Raw genomic sequence first — 20,600 nt, forward strand, 5'->3', positions numbered from 1 at the left:
GGTGGAAATATGTCCTTTGGTCTGGAGTCCAAATTGGAAAATGTTTGTCTTTGTGAGACACTGTGTGGGAGAACTAATAATCTCTGCATGTGTGGTTCCCACCGTGAAGCATGGAGGAGGAGGTGTGATGGTGTGGGGATGCTTTGCTAGTGACACTGTCTGTGATTTATTTAGAATTCAATGCACACTTAACCAGCATGGCTACCACAGCATTCTGCAGCGATACGCCATCCCATCTGGTTTGGGCTTAGTGGGACAATCATTTGTTTTTCAACAGGACAATGACCCAACACACCTCCAGGCTGTGTAAGGGCTACTTGACCAATAAGAGTGATGGAGTGCTGCATCAAATGACCTGGCCTCCACAATCCCACTACCTCAACAAAATGTAGATGATTTGGGATGAGTCGGACAGCAGAGTGAAGGAAAAGCAGCCAACAAGTGCTCAACATATGTTGAAAGGTATTCCAGGTGAAGTTGGTTGAGAGAATGCCAAGAGTGTGCAAAGCTGTCATCAAGGCAAAAGGGTGGCTACTTTGAAGAATCTCAAATATAAAATATATTTTGATTTGTTTAACACTTTTTTGGTTACTACATGATTCCATGTAGTAATTTGATAGTTTTGTTGTCTTCACTATTATCCCACAATGTAGAAAATAGTACAAAATAATATAGGAAAAACCCTTGAATGAGTAGATGTGTCCAAACGTTTGACCAGTAGTGTATATCTTACCTATCATATGAACATCATTTTCTGACTCAAATAAGATTCTCTAATTTGAAAATATTTAAAATCGACATTTGGTGATATAAACTTTTTTTTTTTTAAAGTTGCATGTTTAAATTGTAATTGCTTCTGTCATGAAAATGCCTTTAGTTTTCCATGTGGACCAACACGTGAATTGTGAAAAGACTGTTCCATAGTGTTGTGTTTCTAGGGACTGATATTTGGTTCTTGTAGATTCCGTTTCATTTTCTTCCATTTTGTTTATAGTGTTCTAAACTATGACGTTGTTAATGTTCGTATCTTTGTCCTCTGAAAACAGACAGGTTAAAAGATGTGCATCTTCATTATGAACCCATGGTTCCTCTTTAGTGCATTTAACTACATGTCACAAGTAAAAACCCTGGGTGGTGAGCTGATACAAGTCCCTGTCTGGAAGGGTAAAACCACCCTCAGACTCAGGAAGGTTAAAACCACCCTCAGACTCAGGAAGGTTGAAACCACCCTCAGACTCAGGAAGGTTAAAACCACCCTCAGACTCAGGAAGGTTAAAACCACCCTCAGACTCAGGAAGGTTAAAACCACCCTCAGACTCAGGAAGGGTAAAACCACCCTCAGACTCAGGAAGGTTAAAACCACCCTCAGACTCAGGAAGGTTGAAACCACCCTCAGACTCAGGAAGGTTAAAACCACCCTCAGACTCAGGAAGGTTAAAACCACCCTCAGACTCAGGAAGGTCTGAAACCACCCTCAGACTCAGGAAGGTTAAAACCACCCTCAGACTCTGGAAGGTCTGAAACCACCCTCAGACTCTGGAAGGTTAAAACCACCCTCAGACTCAGGAAGGTTAAAACCACCCTCAGACTCAGGAAGATTAAAACCACCCTCAGACTCTGGAAGGTCTGAAACCACCCTCAGACTCAGGAAGGTCTGAAACGTTCCTTTTTATTCTATACATTCTATTTGCCCATATAAAGTCATAACAGACGGAGTATACTTATTTAAAGGATTTCTACAGTGGGGTAATTGATGTTACCCAGAATGATGTATGGTAACTTTATAGGGTGGTCAGTACTCCCACAGTGTTGCATTGTCCAACCCCTCAGCGTTGGCCTTCAGAACCCCAGCGTGATCTCCTTTAAGGTACCGTCCCCCCGGCGCTCGCACCGCCATCTTGTTGTAGTCACACAGCTCAAACAGGAAGTAGGTGGGCGTGTCCCCGCTGCACACCACTGCGGACTCCTCCCCAACGCACCAGAACTTCCCCTGTGAATCTAGAGAGGAGGGAGAACAGAGATTTATTGTAGATTATATCAAAACATGAGGAACACCTTTCCTAATATTGAGTTGCATCCCCTTTTTGTTCTCAGAACAGCCTCAGTTTGGAGCGGAAGATCGTTCCCCCTGTGAGCGCGGAGTGGTTTTTAGCCCGAGCAGTAGGAGGGGACATGGAGCGATGGAGCGGTTTATGAGCAATGAAGTCACATGATCTGCCTCGGCACTGGAATTATAGGGTTACTAGGGTTACTACACCCCAAAATAAAATATTTTTTAAAAACAAATCCAGACCTTGAAAGTTACTGATGTGATTTAAGCGTTGTTGTGGACTTAGAACATCAAATTAAGTTTTTTTTTTTTTCCTTTACAAAAAAGTGTGATTTTGAGAACGAAAACTAGAAAAAGGGAAAACGGAAACCTGGAAAAACAAAGAAGAAAACAGAATTTGGGAGACTCCATCGGGCCCTGTGTAGGTGTGTCTGTGTACCTCGGAGGCTGTAGGCTCCGTCTTTAAACTCCAGCTGGAAGACGTCGTAGGAGGAGCGGTTAGAGTCCAGCATTCCCGTGCCAACCTTACGACAGCCAATGAAACCGTGTTCTCCACGGAGGACTATGATTGGCCGATTGATCAGCTTCATCAGGAACTGCTCCGCCTCCCCTGGAGACAAAACAAGGAAACGGATCAAACACGGATTGATTAGCTGATCGTTTGATAAGTTAATGAATAGGTTTCTGCCTCGATCAGTTAGTTGATTGATTGTTTAATTGACAGATATTTCAGTAATAAGGAAAACTGACGATAAGATTCACTGGCCGCTGCGGCCATAGTTACAAATCAAATCAAATTTTATTTGTCACATACACATGGTTAGCAGATGTTAATGCGAGTGTAGCGAAATGCTTGTGCTTCTAGTTCCGACAATGCAGTAATAACCAACAAGTAATCTAACTAACAATTCCAAAACTACTGTCTTGTACACAGTGTAAGGGGATAAAGAATATGTACATAAGGATATATGAATGAGTGATGGTACAGAGCAGCATAGGCAAGATACAGTAGATGGTATCGAGTACAGTATGTACAAATGAGATGAGTATGTAAACAAAGTGGCATAGTTTAAAGTGGCTAGTGATACATGTATTACATAAGGATACAGTCGATGATATAGAGTACAGTATATACGTATGCATATGAGATGAATAATGTAGGGTAAGTAACATTATATAAGGTAGCATTGTTTAAAGTGGCTAGTGATATATTTACATCATTTCCCATCAATAGTTACAGCACGTATCGTCACGGTTACGGTAACGGTATCCACGGTGACAGACTAACCTGCGTTGTCGACGGTAGCAGCTAGCTGTCCGTTCCTCTTGGCGGCAACGTATTTCCCATTAGAGGCTTTGAGAGAAACCTTCCCCTCGCACCACTCCAGATCAAAATGACTGTTAGATGACCTACACACACGCACGCACACACGCACACACGCACACGCACACAAACACCACACACACACGCACACACACACACGCACACAAACACCACACACACACGCACACACACACGCACGCACACACACACAGACGCACACACACACACACACACACACACGCACACACACAGACACACACACATACACAGACGCACACACACACACACACACACGCACACACACAGACGCGCACACACACACACACACACACACACACACACACACACACACACACCACACACACACACACACCACACACACACACACGCACGCACACACACACGCACGCACACACACAAACACGCACGCACACACACACAGTTAAAATAACATATTTCATTAAAAGGTTCTGAGTCGCAAGTAGAGTGTGTGTGTGAGTGTGTGTGTGTGTGTGTGTAGTGTAGTGTGTATAGTGTGTGTAGTGGATTACTTGCTGTGTGCAGTGTCTATAGTGTAGTGTTTATAGTGTGTATAGTGTATAGTGTGTATAGTGTGTAGTGTGTATAGTGTGTATAATGTGTAGTGTGTATAGTGTGTGTAGTGTATAGTGTGTATAGTATGTATAATGTGTAGTGTGTATGGTGTATAGTGTGTATAGTGTGTAGTGTGTAAAGTGTGTATAGTGTGTATAGTTTGTGTAGTGTGTATAGTGTGTAGTGTGTGTAGTGTAGTGTAAATAGTGTGTATAGTGTGTGTAGTGTGTATAGTGTGTGTAGTGTGTAGTGTATAGTGTGTATAGTGTGTATAGTGTGTAGTGTGTATAGTGTATAGTGTGTATAGTGTGTAGTGTTTAGTGTGTATAGTGTGTATAGTGTGTAGTGTGTATAGTGTGTATAGTGTGTATAGTGTATAGTGTGTATAGTGTATAGTGTATAGTGTGTATAGTGTGTGTAGTGTATAGTGTGTAGTGTCTATAGTGTGTAGTGTGTGTAGTGTGTATAGTGTAGAGTGTGTAGTGTGGATAGTGTATAGTGTGCATAGTGTATAGTGTGTATATTGTGTATAGTGTGTGTAGTGTGTATAGTGTGTATAGTGTGTATAGTGTGTGTAGTGTATAGTGTGTATAATGTGAATAGTGTGTGTAGTGTATAGTGTCTAGTGTGTATAGTGTGTATAGTGTGTATAGTGTGTTTAGCGTATAGTGTGTATAGTGTGTATAGTGTATAGTGTGTGTAGTGTATAGTGTGTATAGTGTGTATAGTGTATAGTGTGTGTAGTGTATAGTGTGTATAATGTGAATAGTGTGTGTAGTGTATAGTGTGTATAGTGTGTAGTGTATAGTGTGTGTAGTGTATAGTGTGTATAGTGTGTATAGTGTGTATAGTGTGTATAGTGTGTATAGTGTGTAGTGTATAGTGTGTGTAGTGTATAGTGTGTATAGTGTGTATAGTGTGTATAGTGTATATAGTGTGTATAGTGTGTATAGTGTGTGTAGTGTATAGTTTGTATAGTGTGTGTAGTGTATAGTGTGTGTAGTGTATAGTGTGTATAGTGTGTATAGTGTGTATAGTGTATATAGTGTGTATAGTGTGTATAGTGTGTGTAGTGTATAGTGTGTGTAGTGTATAGTGTGTATAGTGTGTATAGTGTGTATAGTGTATATAGTGTGTATAGTGTGTATAGTGTGTGTAGTGTATAGTGTGTGTAGTGTATAGTGTGTATAGTGTGTATAGTGTGTATAGTGTATATAGTGTGTATAGTGTGTATAGTGTGTGTAGTGTATAGTTTGTATAGTGTGTGTAGTGTATAGTGTGTGTAGTGTATATAGTGTGTATAGTGTGTGTAGTGTGTATAGTGGGTATAGTGTGTAGTGTATAGTGTGTGTAGTGTATAGTGTGTATAATGTGAATAGTGTGTATAGTGTGTATAGTGTGTATAGTGTGTATAGTGTGTATAGTGGGTATAGTGTGTAGTGTGTGTAGTGTGTATAGTGTGTATAGTGTGTATAGTGTGTAGTGTGTATAGTGTATAGTGTGTATAGTGTGAATAGTGTGTATAGTGTGTATAGTGTGTGTAGTGTGTATAGTGTGTATAGTGTGTAGTGTATAGTGTGTATAATGTGAATAGTGTGTATAGTGTGTATAGTGTGTATAGTGTGTATAGTGTGTGTAGTGTGTATAGTGGGTATAGTGTGTAGTGTGTGTAGTGTGTATAGTGGGTATAGTGTGTATAGTGTGTGTAGTGTGTATAGTGGGTATAGTGTGTAGTGTATAGTGTGTATAATGTGAATAGTGTGTATAGTGTGTATAGTGTGTATAGTGTGTGTAGTGTGTATAGTGGGTATAGTGTGTAGTGTATAGTGTGTATAATGTGAATAGTGTGTATAGTGTGTATAGTGTGTATAGTGTGTATAGTGTGTATAGTGTGTATAGTGTGTATAGTGTGTATAGTGTGTATAGTGTGTGTAGTGTGTATAGTGGGTATAGTGTGTAGTGTATAGTGTGTATAATGTGAATAGTGTGTATAGTGTGTATAGTGTGTATAGTGTGTATAGTGTGTATAGTGTGTATAGTGTGTATAGTGTGTATAGTGTGTATAGTGTGTATAGTGAATAGTGTGTATAGTGTGTATAGTGTGTATAGTGTGTATAGTGTGTGTAGTGTGTATAGTGGGTATAGTGTGTAGTGTATAGTGTGTATAATGTGAATAGTGTGTATAGTGTGTATAGTGTGTATAGTGTGTATAGTGTGTGTAGTGTGTATAGTGGGTATAGTGTGTAGTGTGTGTAGTGTGTATAGTGTGTATAGTGTGTAGTGTGTATAGTGTATAGTGTGTATAGTGTGAATAGTGTGTAGTGTGTATAGTGTGTATAGTGTGTAGTGTTTATAGTGTGTATAGTGTGTAGTGTATAGTGTGTATAGTGTGTAGTGTATAGAGTGTATAATGTGAATAGTGTGTATAGTGTGTATAGTGTGTATAGTGTGTATAGTGTGTAGTGTATAGAGTGTATAATGTGAATAGTGTGTATAGTGTGTATAGTGTGTATAGTGTGTAGTGTGTATAGTGTGTATAGTGTGTAGTGTGTATAGTGTGTATTATGTGTATAGTGTGTATAGTGTGTAGTGTGTATAGTGTGTATAGTGTGTAGTGTTTATAGTGTGTATAGTGTGTAGTGTGTATAGTGTGTATAGTGTGTATAGTGTGTATAGTGTGTGTAGTGTGTATAGTGTGTGTAGTGTGTATAGTGTGTAGTGTGTGTAGTGTGTATAGTGTGTAGTGTATAGTCTGTAGTGTGTATAGTGTGTATAGTGTGTATAGTGTGTAGTGTGTATAGTGTGTAGTGTGTGTGGTGTATAGTGTGTATAGTGTGTGTAGTGTATAGTGAGTATAGTGTGTATAGTGTATAGTGTGCAGTCTGTGTAGTGTGTGTGGTGTATAGTGTGTATAGTGTGTGTAGTGTGTGTAGTGAGTATAGTGTGTATAGTGTATAGTGTGCAGTCTGTGTAGTGTGTGTGGTGTATAGTGTGTATAGTGTGTGTAGTGTGTGTAGTGAGTATAGTGTGTATAGTGTATAGTGTGCAGTCTGTGTAGTGTGTATAGTGTATAGTGCATAGTGTGTATAGTGTGTAGTATATTACTTAGTAGAGGCGGTACACTGCAGTCCTCCGGTGGAGGTGAGGGTCCAGTACTTCCCTGCAGCAGTGCGGAACGCACACTTCCTGTTTCCTGTCTCACGACTCATCTCCACCTGGAACACTTCCTGGTCACCCTCCTCGTCCTGATTGGCCGAAAGGTCCATGCCTGGGGTCAGGGGTAGGAGTCACAGATATCATACAGGGTTAATTGTGAACAATGTGTTGTGAAACTAGGAATTATTTAGGATTGAGTTTCAATCAACATGCCGTCTATACTAGTCCCTCACTAATACCTCACATATATTATATACAGTACCAGTCTAGTAGATCACTAACTATTACCCAACATATATTATATATACAATATCAGTCTAGTAGATCACTAATACCCAACATATATTATATTCAGTACCAGTCTAGTAGATCACTCACTATTACCCAACATATATTATATACAGTACGAGTCTATACTAGTAGATCACTCACTATTACCCAACATATATTATATACAGTACCAGTCTAGTAGATCACTCACTATTACCCAACATATATTATATACAGTACCAGTCTATACTAGTAGATCACTAATACCCAACATATATTATATACAGTACCAGTCTAGTAGATCACTAATACCCAACATATATTATATACAGTACCAGTCTAGTAGATCACTCACTATTACCCAACATATATTAGATATACAGTACCAGTCTATACTAGTAGATCATTAATAACAAACATATATTATATATACAGTACCAGTCTAGTAGATCACAAATACCCAACATATATTATATATACAGTACCAGTCTAGTAGATCACTAATACCCAACATATATTATATATACAGTACCAGTCTATACTAGTAGATCACTAATACCCAACATATATTAGATATACAGTACCAGTCTATACTAGTAGATCACTAATACCCAACATATATTAGATATACAGTACCAGTCTAGTAGATCACTAATACCCAACATATATTATATATACAGTACCAGTCTATACTAGTAGATCATCCACTAATACCCAACATATATTATATATACAGTACCAGTCTATACTAGTAGATCACTCACTAATATCCAACATATATTATATATACAGTACCAGTCTATACTAGTAGATCATTAATACCCAACATATATTAGATATACAGTACCAGTCTAGTAGATCACTAATACCCAACATATATTAGATATACAGTACCAGTCTAGTAGATTACTAATCCCCAACATATATTATATACAGTACCAGTCTAGTAGATCACTAATACCCAACATATATTAGATATACAGCACCAGTCTATACTAGTAGATCACTCACTAATACCCAACATATATTATATATACAGTACCAGTCTATACTAGTAGATCATTAATAACAAACATATATTAGATATACAGTACCAGTCTATACTAGTAGATCACTCACTATTACCTAACATATATTATATATACAGTACCAGTCTATACTAGTAGATCATCCACTAATACCCAACATATATTATATATACAGTACCAGTCTATACTAGTAGATCACTCACTAATATCCAACATATATTATATATACAGTACCAGTCTATACTAGTAGATCACTAATACCCAGCATATATTAGATATACAGTACCAGTCTATACTAGTAGATCACTAATACCCAACATATATTATATATACAGTACCAGTCTAGTAGATCACTAATACCCAACATATATTATATTCAGTACCAGTCTAGTAGATCACTCACTATTACCCAACATATATTATATATACAGAACCAGTCTAGTAGATCACTCACTATTACCCAACATATATTATATACAGTACCAGTCTATACTAGTAGATCACTCACTATTACCCAACATATATTATATACAGTACCAGTCTAGTAGATCACTAATACCCAACATATATTATATATTATTATACCTACAAACAAGCAAGATTTCTGGCTCTCACAGACCTGTAACTTCTTCTTTAAGAGGCTCCTCTGTCCTCCACTCGTTACCTGTATTAATGGCACCTGTTTGAACTTGTTATCAGTATAAAAGACACCTGTCCACAACCTCAAACAGTCACACTCCAAACTCCACTATGGCCAAGACCATAGAGCTGTCAAATTACACCAGAAACAAAATTGTAGACCTGCACCAGGCTGGGAAGACTGAATCTGCAATGGGTAAGCGGCTTGGTTTGAAGAAATCAACTGTGGGAGCAATTATTAGGAAATGGAAGATATACAAGACCACTGATAATCTCTCTCGATCTGGGGCTCCACGCAAGATCTCACCCGTGGGGTCAAAATGATCACAAGAACGGTGGGCAAAAATCCCAGTACCACAAGGGGGGACCTAGTGAATTACCTGCAGAGAGCTGGGACAAAAGTAACAAAGCCTACCATCAGTAACACACTATGCCGCCATGGACTCAAATCCTGCAGTGCCAGACGTGTCCCCCTGCTTAAGCCAGTACATGTCCAGGCCCGTCTGAAGTTTGCTAGAGAGCATTTGGATGATCCAGAAGAAGATTGGGAGAATGTCATATGGTCAGATGAAACCCAAATATAACTTTTTGGTAAAAACTCAACTCGTCGTGTTTGGAGAACAAAGAATGCTGAGTTGCACCCAAAGAACACCATACCTACTGTGAAGCATGGGGGTGGAAACATCATGCTTTGGGGCTGTTTTTCTGCAAAGGGACCAAGACGACTGATCCGTGTAAAGGGAAGAATGAATGGGGCCATGTATCGTGAGATTTTGAGTGAAAACCTCCTTCCATCAGCAAGGGCATTGAAGATGAAAAGTGACTGGGTCTTTCAGCATGACAATGATCCCAAACACCCCGCTCGGGCAACGAAGGAGTGGCTTTGTAAGAAGCATTTCAAGGTCCTGGAGTGGCCTAGCCAGTCTCCAGATCTCAAACCCATAGAAAATCTTTGGAGGGAGCTGAAAGTCTGTGTTGCCCAGCAACAGCCCCAAAACATCACTGCTCTAGAGGAGATCTGCATGGAGGAATGGGCCAAAATACCAGCAACAGTGTGTGAAAACCTTGTGAAGACTTACAGAAAACGTTTGACCTCTGTCATTGCCAACAAAGGGTATATAACAAACCATAATTTGCAAATAAATTCATAAAAAATCCTACAATGTGATTTTCTGCATTTCTTTTTCTCATTTTGTCTGTCATAGTTGAAGTGTACCTATGATGAAAATTAAATACTTTTTTGAGAGAAAGCTTCCCCTCACACGAGTAAGAAGCGAGGGCCAGCCGACTAGAGCATACAGGTTGCTGCAGTGGGTAGTATATGGGGCTTTGGTGAAAAAACGGATGGCACTGTGATAAACTGCATCCAATTTGCTGAGTAGAGTGTTGGAGGCTATTTTGTAAATGACATCGCCGAAGTCAAGGATAAGTAGGATAGTCAGTTTTACGAGGGTATGTTTGGCAGCATGAGTGAAGAAGGCTTTGTTGCGAAATAGGAAGCCTGTTTCTAGATTTAATTTTGGATTGGAGGTGCTTAATGTGAGTCTGGAAGGAGAGTTTACAGTCTAGCCAGACACCTAGGTACTTATAGATGTCCACATATTCTAGGTCAGAACCGTCCAGAGTAGTGATGCTAGTCGGCCGGGCAGGTGCGGGCAGCGATCGTTTGAAGAGCATGTATTTAGTTTTACTAGCATTTAAAAGCAGTTGGAGGCCATGGAAGGAGTGTTGTATGGCATTGAAGCTCGTCTGGAGGTTAGTAAACACAGTATCCAAAGAGGGGCCAGAAATATACAGAATGGTGTCATTTGCATAGAGGTGGATCAGAGAATCACCAGCAGCAAGAGCGACATCATCTCTCCCTTTTCAACTTCCTCCATCTCTCTTTGTCTACAGAGCTCTTTTCTCCTCTCCTCCCTCGTTTAGTTTTCTCAAAGTAATTGCTGACTTATGCTGTTCTAACCCCTCCCCCCTCACACACACACACACACACACACACACACACACACACACAGTTTCTAAACTGGGACCGACCACAAAGGTCGGATAGAATTTCTGCGGAAAAATGTGTTCAGTGGACAGAGAAAAGGGCAGAGACAAACAGAGAAAAGGGGAAAGAGGGAGGAAGAGAAAGGGGGGGCAAGGGAGAGCAGATGGAAAACACATGATGCAGGGCAGAGGAGGGTAGGAAAGAGGAGCTGGGGAAGAGGAGGAGGAGGAGGAAAGAGGAGCTGGGAAGGGGAGGAGGAAGAGGAAAGAGGACCTGGGGAAGAGGAGGAGGAGGAGGAAAGAGGAGCTGGGGAAGAGGAGGAGGAGGAGGAAAGAGGAGCTGGGGAAGAGGAGGAGGAGGAGGAAAGAGGAGCTGGGGAAGATAAGGAGGAGGAAAGAGGAGCTGGGGAAGGGGAGGAGGAGGAGGAGGAGAAGGAGAGGAAGGGATAAGGAAGAGGAGCAGTGGTGGAAAGAGGAGGAGGAGGGGAAGGGGATGATGACAAGAGGGGGAGGGGAAGAGAAGGAGAAGGAGAGGAAGGGATAAGGAAGAGGAGCAGTGGTGGAAAGAGGAGGAGGAGGGGAAGGGGATGATGACAAGAGGGGGAGGGGAAGAGAAGGAGAAGGAGAGGAAGGGATAAGGAAGAGGAGCAGTGGTGGAAAGAGGAGGAGGAGGGGAAGGGGATGATGACAAGAGGGGGAGGGGAAGAGAAGGAGAAGGAGAGGAAGGGATAAGGAAGAGGAGCAGTGGTGGAAAGAGGAGGAGGAGGGGAAGGGGATGATGACAAGAGGGGGAGGGGAAGATAAGGATAAGGAGAGGAAGGGATAAGGAAGAGGAGCAGTGGTGGAAAGAGGAGGAGGAGGGGAAGGGGATGATGACAAGAGGGGGAGGGGAAGAGAAGGAGAAGGAGAGGAAGGGATAAGGAAGAGGAGCAGTGGTGGAAAGAGGAGGAGGAGGGGAAGGGGATGATGACAAGAGGGGGAGGGGAAGAGAAGGAGAAGGAGAGGAAGGGATAAGGAAGAGGAGCAGTGGTGGAAAGAGGAGGAGGAGGGGATGATGACAAGAGGGGGAGGGGAAGAGAAGGAGAAGGAGAGGAAGGGATAAGGAAGAGGAGCAGTGGTGGAAAGAGGAGGAGGAGGGGAAGGGGATGATGACAAGAGGGGGAGGGGAAGAGAAGGAGAAGGAGAGGAAGGGATAAGGAAGAGGAGCAGTGGTGGAAAGAGGAGGAGGAGGGGAAGGGGATGATGACAAGAGGGGGAGGGGAAGAGAAGGAGAAGGAGAGGAAGGGATAAGGAAGAGGAGCAGTGGTGGAAAGAGGAGGAGGAGGGGAAGGGGATGATGACAAGAGGGGGAGGGGATGAGAAGGAGAAGGAGAGGAAGGGATAAGGAAGAGGAGCAGTGGTGGAAAGAGGAGGAGGAGGGGAAGGGGATGATGACAAGAGGAGGAGGGGAAGGGGATGATGACAAGAGGAGGAGGGGAAGGGGATGATGACAAGAGGAGGGAGGAAGAGGTCTTCAATCTGTAAAAGAAGATGAGAGAGGAGACTCTAATCTGACCCTGTCTGAGGAGACTCTAATCTGACCCTGTCTGAGGAGACTCTAATCTGACCCTGTCTGAGGAGACTCTAATCTGACCCTGTCTGAGGAGACTCTAATCTGACCCTGTCTGAGGAGACTCTAATCTGACCCTGTCTGAGGAGACTCTAATCTGACCCTGTCTGAGGAGACTCTAATCTGACCCTGTCTGAGGAGACTCTAATCTGACCCTGTCTGAGGAGACTCTAATCTGACCCTGTCTGAGGAGACTCTAATCTGACCCTGTCTGAGGAGACTCTAATCTGACCCTGTCTGAGGAGACTCTAATCTGACCCTGTCTGAGGAGACTCTAATCTGACCCTGTCTGAGGAGACTCTAATCTGACCCTGTCTGAGGAGACTCTAATCTGACCCTGTCTGAGGAGACTCTAATCTGACCCTGTCTGAGGAGACTCTAATCTGACCCTGTCTGAGGAGACTCTAATCTGACCCTGTCTGAGGAGACTCTAATCTGACCCTGTCTGAGGAGACAAATCTGACCCTGTCTGAGCCCCTGAGCCCCCCCCGCGCGCTCTCTCCCAGCTGTGAGAGACAGTGATGTCACCAGAGGAACGTGGAATGGGTTTCCCTAAATTAAAACATTCCCCTCCTCTTTCCTGTCCTGTACCAGAGGAAGCATCACACCCCAGACACCGCTAGAGGTCATAAGGTCACACCCCAGACACCGCTAGAGGTCATAAGGTCACAGGACAGACACCGCTAGAGGTCATAAGGTCACACCCCAGACACCGCTAGAGGTCATAAGGTCACACCCCAGACACCGCTAGAGGTCATAAGGTCACACCCCAGACACAGCTAGTGGTTGGTAGCTATGTCATTTAGGTGCTCATAGAAGTTACAGACACCGCTAGAGGTTGGTAGCTGTGTCATTTAGGTGCTCATAGAAGTTGAAATAAGGTCACACCCCAGACACCGCTAGAGGTCATAAGGTCACACCCCAGACACCGCTAGTGGTTGGTAGCTGTGTCATTTAGGTGCTCATAGAAGTTGAAATAAGGTCACACCCCAGACACCGCTAGTGGTTGGTAGCTGTGTCATTTAGGTGCTCATAGAAGTTACAGACACCGCTAGTGGTTGGTAGCTGTGTCATTTAGGTGCTCATAGAAGTTGAAATAAGGTCACACCCCAGACACCGCTAGTGGTTGGTAGCTATGTCATTTAGGTGCTCATAGAAGTTGAAATAAGGTCACACCCCAGACACCGCTAGTGGTTGGTAGCTGTGTCATTTAGGTGCTCATAGAAGTTGAAATAAGGTCACAGGACAAAGTCTCCATCAGACTAGAAACACTACTGGAAATTCCGGTATTGTGTAAAAATCGTTTGTTTGGATGTTCTTGTTCCTTTAAAAGTTATGAGCTGTTTGAAGAGATGATGTCAACTCTGTTTAGGTCAACCATTATAGATATCACCTCATTCTATTTCTGCATGTCCTACTTTGCCTGGTGGATGTTCTAGAAAGGTTCTACAGGTCTCTAGTTCTAGGTTGTTGTTGTTCTTCCCTGATAAGTTTCTAGTAAGGTTAAACTAGTAAGGTTGTGTTGATCCTATCATCACTAGTAAGGTTCTAGTAAGGTTCCACTAAGGTTGTCTTGGTCCTATCTTTCCTGGTAAGGTTCTAGTAAGGTTCCACTAAGGTTGTCTTGGTCCTATCTTCCCTGGTAAGGTTCTAGTAAGGTTCCACTAAAGTTGTGTTGGTCCTATCTTACCTGGTAAGGTCCTAGTAAGGTTCCACTAAGGTTGTCTTGGTCCTATCTTCCCTGGTAAGGTTCTAGGAAGGTTCCACTAAAGTTGTGTTGGTCCTATCTTACCTAGTAAGGTCCTAGTAAGGGTGTGCTGCTCCTATCATCCCTGGTATGGTTCTAGTAAGGTTCCACTAAGGTTGTGTTGGTCCTATCTTGCCTGGTAAGGTTCTAGTAAGGTTCCACTAAGGTTGTCTTGGTCCTATCTTTCCTGGTAAGGTCCTAGTAAGGTTCCACTAAGGTTGTCTTGGTCCTATCTTCCCTGGTAAGGTTCTAGTAAGGTTCCACTAAGGTTGTCTTGGTCCTATCTTCCCTGGTAAGGTTCTAGTAAGGTTCCACTAAAGTTGTGTTGGTCCTATCTTACCTGGTAAGGTCCTAGTAAGGGTGTGCTGCTCCTATCATCCCTGGTATGGTTCTAGTAAGGTTCCACTAAGGTTGTGTTGGTCTTATCTTGCCTGGTAAGGTTCTAGTAAGGTTCCACTAAGGTTGTGTTGGTCCTAGCATCCCTAGTATGGTTCTAGTAAGGTTCCACTAAGGTTGTGTTGGTCCTATCTTTCCTGGTAAGGTTCCACAAGGTTGTGTTGGTCCTATCTTGCCTGGTAAGGTTCTAGTAAGGTTCCACTAAGGTTGTGTTGGTCCTATCTTCCCTGGTAAGGCTCTAGTAAGGTTCCACTAAGTTTGTGTTGGTCCTATCTTGCCTGGTAACATTCTAGTAAGGTTCCACTAAGGTTGTGTTGGTCCTACCTTGCCTGGTGGAGACGTTCCTCTCGTTGCCGGCGGTAAGAACCACCTGAGGGTGACTCTGCTCCAGAGAGAACATCTCATCCTTCCCCACACGGCTGTTCTTCCCGCTCTTCATGGTCCCGCTCGGGCCCGACGGCGCCAGGTAGCGCCCGGAACAATCCCTGAATGCCACCTTGCCGGAGCGGAACTCCAGCGTGTATCCGGTGGTCTTGTCCGGCGTGGCCTCCAGGCTGCCGTCGTTCTTCAGGAAGCGGTTATCAGACGTCTGCAGGTGGTAGCGTTGATCCAGGAACACCAGGGTGACCAGAGAGTCGACACCCCACGGGAAGTCACGGTCTATAGAGACCTCAGAGTGGTCGGGGTTAGAGGTCAGGTGGGCATAACGCTTCCTGGCCAGGCTGAACAGGTTCACCTGGGGGGGAGGGGTTAGAGGTCAGGTGGGCATAACGCTTCCTGGCCAGGCTGAACAGGTTCACCTGGGGGGGAGGGGTTAGAGGTCAGGTGGGCATAACGCTTCCTGGCCAGGCTGAACAGGTTCACCTGGGGGGGGAGGGGTTAGAGGTCAGGTGGGCATAACGCTTCCTGGCCAGGCTGAACAGGTTCACCTGGGGGGGAGGGGTTAGAGGTCAGGTGGGCATAACGCTTTCCTGGCCAGGCTGAACAGGTTCACCTGGGAGGGGTTTGGAGGCAGGGTGATGTATGTGTGTGTGTGTGTGTGTGTGTGTGCATTAGTTACCTGGGGATGCATGGCCAGGTGGACACACCACTTCTCTGCTGCTGATACTGTCTGGAACACACACACACACATCCTGTTTAAACACACACACATCCTGTTAATACACACACATCCTGTTAATACACACACATCCTGTTTAAACACACACACATCCTGTTAATACACACACATCCTGTTAATACACACATCCTGTTAATACATACACACATCCTGTTAATACACACACACATCCTGTTAATACACACATCCTGTAAATACACACATCCTGTTAATACATACACACATCCTGTTAATACACACACATCCTGTTAATACACACATCCTGTTAATACATACACACATCCTGTTAATACACACACACATCCTGTTAATACACACATCCTGTTAATACATACACACATCCTGTTAATACACACACACATCCTGTTTACACACATCCTGTTAATACACACATCCTGTTAATACATACACACATCCTGTTAATACACATCCTGTTAATACACACATCCTGTTAATACACACACACATCCTGTTAATACACGCACACATCCTGTTAATACACACACACATCCTGTTAATACACGCACACATCCTGTTAATACACACACACATCCTGTTAATACACACACACATCCTGTTAATACACACACACATCCTGTTAATACAAACACACATCCTGGTAATACACACATCCTGTTAATACAGCAGGTCCACATATCCTTGCTCGCAGGTCTGCGTACCCACATCCACCCCCCACACACAGCAAACAAAACATTGTCTTAATTTAGACAGGGAGTCAATGCTGAGACCAGGTAGTCTTTATTTAGACAGAGAGTCAATGCTGAGACCAAGGAGTCAATGCTGAGGCCTGGGAGTCAATGCTGAGACCAGGGAATCAATGCTGAGACCAGGGAATCAATGCTGAGACCAGGGAGTCAATGCTGAGACCAGGGAGTCTTTATTTAGACAGGGAGTCAATGCTGAGACCAAGGTGTCTTTATTTAGACAGGGAGACAATGCCGAGACAATGCTGTGTAGTTCCAGTGGTTAGTTAGCTACACTTCTACATGGTAAAACAGTAGTGTGTAGTTCCAGTAGTTAGCTACACTGCTACATGGTAAAACAGTAGTGTAGTTCCAGTAGTTAGCTACACCGCTACATAGTAAAACAGTAGTGTAGTTCCAGTAGTTAGCTACACCGCTACATGGTAAAACAGTAGTGTGTAGTTCCAGTAGTTAGCTACACCGCTACATGGTAAAACAGTAGTGTAGTTCCAGTAGTTAGCTACACCGCTACATGGTAAAACAGTAGTGTGTAGTTCCAGTAGTTAGCTACACCGCTACATGGTAAAACAGTAGTGTGTAGTTCCAGTAGTTAGCTACATGGTAAAACAGTAGTGTGTAGTTCTAGTAGTTAGCTACACCGCTACACAGTAAAACAGTAGTGTGTAGTTCCAGTAGTTAGCTACACCGCTACATGGTAAAACAGTAGTGTGTAGTTCCAGTAGTTAGCTACACAGTAAAACAGTAGTGTGTAGTTCCAGTAGTTAGCTACACAGTAAAACAGTAGTGTGTAGTTCCAGTAGTTAGCTACACCGCTACATGGTAAAACAGTAGTGTGTAGTTCTAGTAGTTAGCTACACCGCTACATGGTAAAACAGTAGTGTGTAGTTCTAGTAGTTAGCTACATGGTAAAACAGTTGTGTGTAGTTCCAGTAGTTAGCTACACCGCTACATGGTAAAACAGTAGTGTGTAGTTCTAGTAGTTAGCTACATGGTAAAACAGTAGTGTGTAGTTCTAGTAGTTAGCTACACCGCTACATGGTAAAACAGTAGTGTGTAGTTCTAGTAGTTAGCTACATGGTAAAACAGTAGTGTGTAGTTCCCGTTGTTAGCTACATCGCTACATGGTAAAACAGTAGTGTGTAGTTCTAGTAGTTAGCTACATGGTAAAACAGTAGTGTGTAGTTCCCGTTGTTAGCTACATCGCTACATGGTAAAACAGTAGTGTGTAGTTCTAGTAGTTAGCTACATGGTAAAACAGTAGTGTGTAGTTCCAGTAGTTAGCTACACGGTAAAACAGTAGTGTGTAGTTACAGTAGTTAGCTACACCGCTACATGGCAATAAAGGAATTAACTACTGAAAACACTACCTAGATTTTGAATTTAGTTCAGCTACATGGCAAAATGTAGTGCACACAAGCACAAGCACTACAGGCTATACACCTGCACACTCCAACCTGGTCTCAGAGGATTCCCCTACTATTCAGTAAGGGGAAATCCAAGACACTTCATTTAGTATGATGTTACAGTTTCGTATTGGTATGTAATTCCTTTATGGCCATTATCCATTTCATATGATACTGTACGTTACGAATTACAACTCATATGATATGTTTTCAATTGCGAGTCGTACAATATGTTACAAATTCCAATTTGTTGTGTCTAACGTTAGCTAGGTGGCTAACTTTAGCTAGGCTAGAGGTTAGGGATTAAGGTTAAGGTTAGGAGTTAGGTTAAATGGTTTTAAGGTTAGGGGAAGGGTTAACTTGCTAAGTAGTTGCAGAGTTAAGGTTAGGGTTAGGGTTAGGGTTAGTAAGGTAAAAATGCTCAAGTTGTCCACGATGAGATTCCAACACATAACCTTTGCGTTTCTAGCTAGATGTTTATACACCCACACATACACCCCGACCACACATATACCCCGACCACACATACACCCCGACCACACATAACACCCCGACACATACACCCGACCACACATACACCCCGACCACACATACACCCCGACCACACATACACCCCGACACATACACCCCGACCACACATACACCCCGAGCACACATAACACCCCGACCACACATACATCCGACCACACATACACCCCGACCACACATACACCCCGACCACACATACACCCGACCACACATACACCCCGACCACACATACACCCCGACCACACATACACCCCGAACCACACATACACCCCGACCACACATACACCCCGAGCACACATAACACCCCGACCACACATACACCCGATCACACATACACCCCGACCACACATACACCCGACCACACATACACCCCGACCACACATACACCCCGACCACACATACACCCGACCACACATACACCCCAACCACACATACACCCCGACCACACATACACCCCGACACATACACCCCGACCACACATACACCCCGACACATACACCCGACCACACATACACCCCGACACATACACCCCGACCACACATACACCCCGACACATACACCCGACCACACATACACCCCGACCACACATACACCCCGACCACACATACACCCCGACCACACATACACCCCGACCACACATACACCCCGACCACACATACACCCCGACACATACACCCCGACCACACATACACCCCGACACATACACCCGACCACACATACACCCCGACCACACATACACCCCGACCACACACACACCCCGACCACACATACACCCCGACCACACACACACCCCGACCACACATACACCCCGACACATACACCCCGACCACACATACACCCCGACCACACATACACCCCGACCACACACACACCCCGACCACACATACACCCCGACCACACATACACCCCGACCACACATACACCCCGACCACACATACACATCGACCAACCAACCCCTTTACATTAACTATATTACGTCTAGTCTATGAAGCCAGGATGCGGACACACAACTCCTATATCAACCCCCAATACCTGAGCGAAGCAGCTGATCCGGTCTTCGCTGCCTCCCAGGTACCTCCCGAAAGGCTCAGAGAGCAGCGACCAGCGGCCGTCATCATGCGCCGTTAACACGAACCTGCAGTCTTTACCTCGACACTCGCTCTCCCCGGTAACGTTCCCGTCTTTATCCGTACCCAGATACCGTCCGAGGTGTGACCGGAGGAACACCACGCTGCCGCTCGAGTCTCCCGCCGTATCACCGGTGTTCTGCTCCAACGTCCACATCTGTTTCTTCTTCAGACTCGGTGCGGAGGCGTTGATTTTAAAACCGAACGTTTCAGCCGTTAGATATTTATTCCCCGCGTTAATCAGCCCGAGTTGGATCTGCAGCACGTCACCGCCGCCGGTACAACAGCCATTAGAAGACATGATCCTTACCGAACCGTCCGTTCTGACCGGGGACCAGAGAGAGAGAGAGAGAGAGAAAAAGAGTTGCTGTGTGCGTGTGTGTGAGGAGGCTCCGGTAAATGTAGTGCGTGGATTGAAATAAAGGAGGTTCTTTGTGCTGTGTGACGGGGCTGTAGAGTTGGCGCGCCGCTGGCTCTGTCCCCTGACTACAGACAGACTCCGTGCTGCAGGGGATGGGATACAGGCGAGGAGGATGGGCGAGGGAACTGCAGCACACACACACACACACACACACACACACACACACACACACACACACACACACACACACACACACACACACACACACACACACCACTTGCATGCAAATATCAACCTTGCCCATCACTATGAATAGACAGTTACAAGTCGTTTATCTGGTAATCATTATTACATCTCTCAGGTTACAGATATGGATGGACAGAGAGACAGATAGACAGAGAGAGAGACAGACAGACACAGAGAGAGAGAGAGAGAGAGAGAAACACAGACAGAGAGAGAGACAGACACAGAGAGAGAGAGACAGCCACAGAGAGAGAGAGACAGACACAGAGAGAGAGAGAGACAGACACAGCA

The 20,600-nt window shown here is 44.0% G+C and overlaps 1 protein-coding gene across 1 annotated transcript; it reads right to left on the reverse strand.

The window, feature by feature from the left end:
- Positions 1–1,649: 1,649 nt before the first annotated feature.
- On the reverse strand, positions 1,650–20,217 carry LOC118948702 (fascin-like). The gene is made up of 7 exons (XM_036973374.1): positions 19,611–20,217; positions 15,863–15,913; positions 15,127–15,538; positions 7,074–7,236; positions 3,339–3,460; positions 2,490–2,660; positions 1,650–1,998 (listed from the first exon to the last, which is right to left on the reverse strand). The coding sequence occupies exons 1-7, from the start codon at positions 20,004–20,006 to the stop codon at positions 1,793–1,795; spliced, it is 1,521 nt and encodes a 506-aa protein (XP_036829269.1). The 5' UTR covers positions 20,007–20,217; the 3' UTR covers positions 1,650–1,792.
- Between the last annotated feature and the right edge of the window lie 383 nt (positions 20,218–20,600).

This window comes from Oncorhynchus mykiss, unplaced genomic scaffold (genome assembly GCF_013265735.2).
Source record: "Oncorhynchus mykiss isolate Arlee unplaced genomic scaffold, USDA_OmykA_1.1 un_scaffold_239, whole genome shotgun sequence".
NCBI classification, from domain to species: Eukaryota; Metazoa; Chordata; class Actinopteri; order Salmoniformes; family Salmonidae; genus Oncorhynchus; species Oncorhynchus mykiss.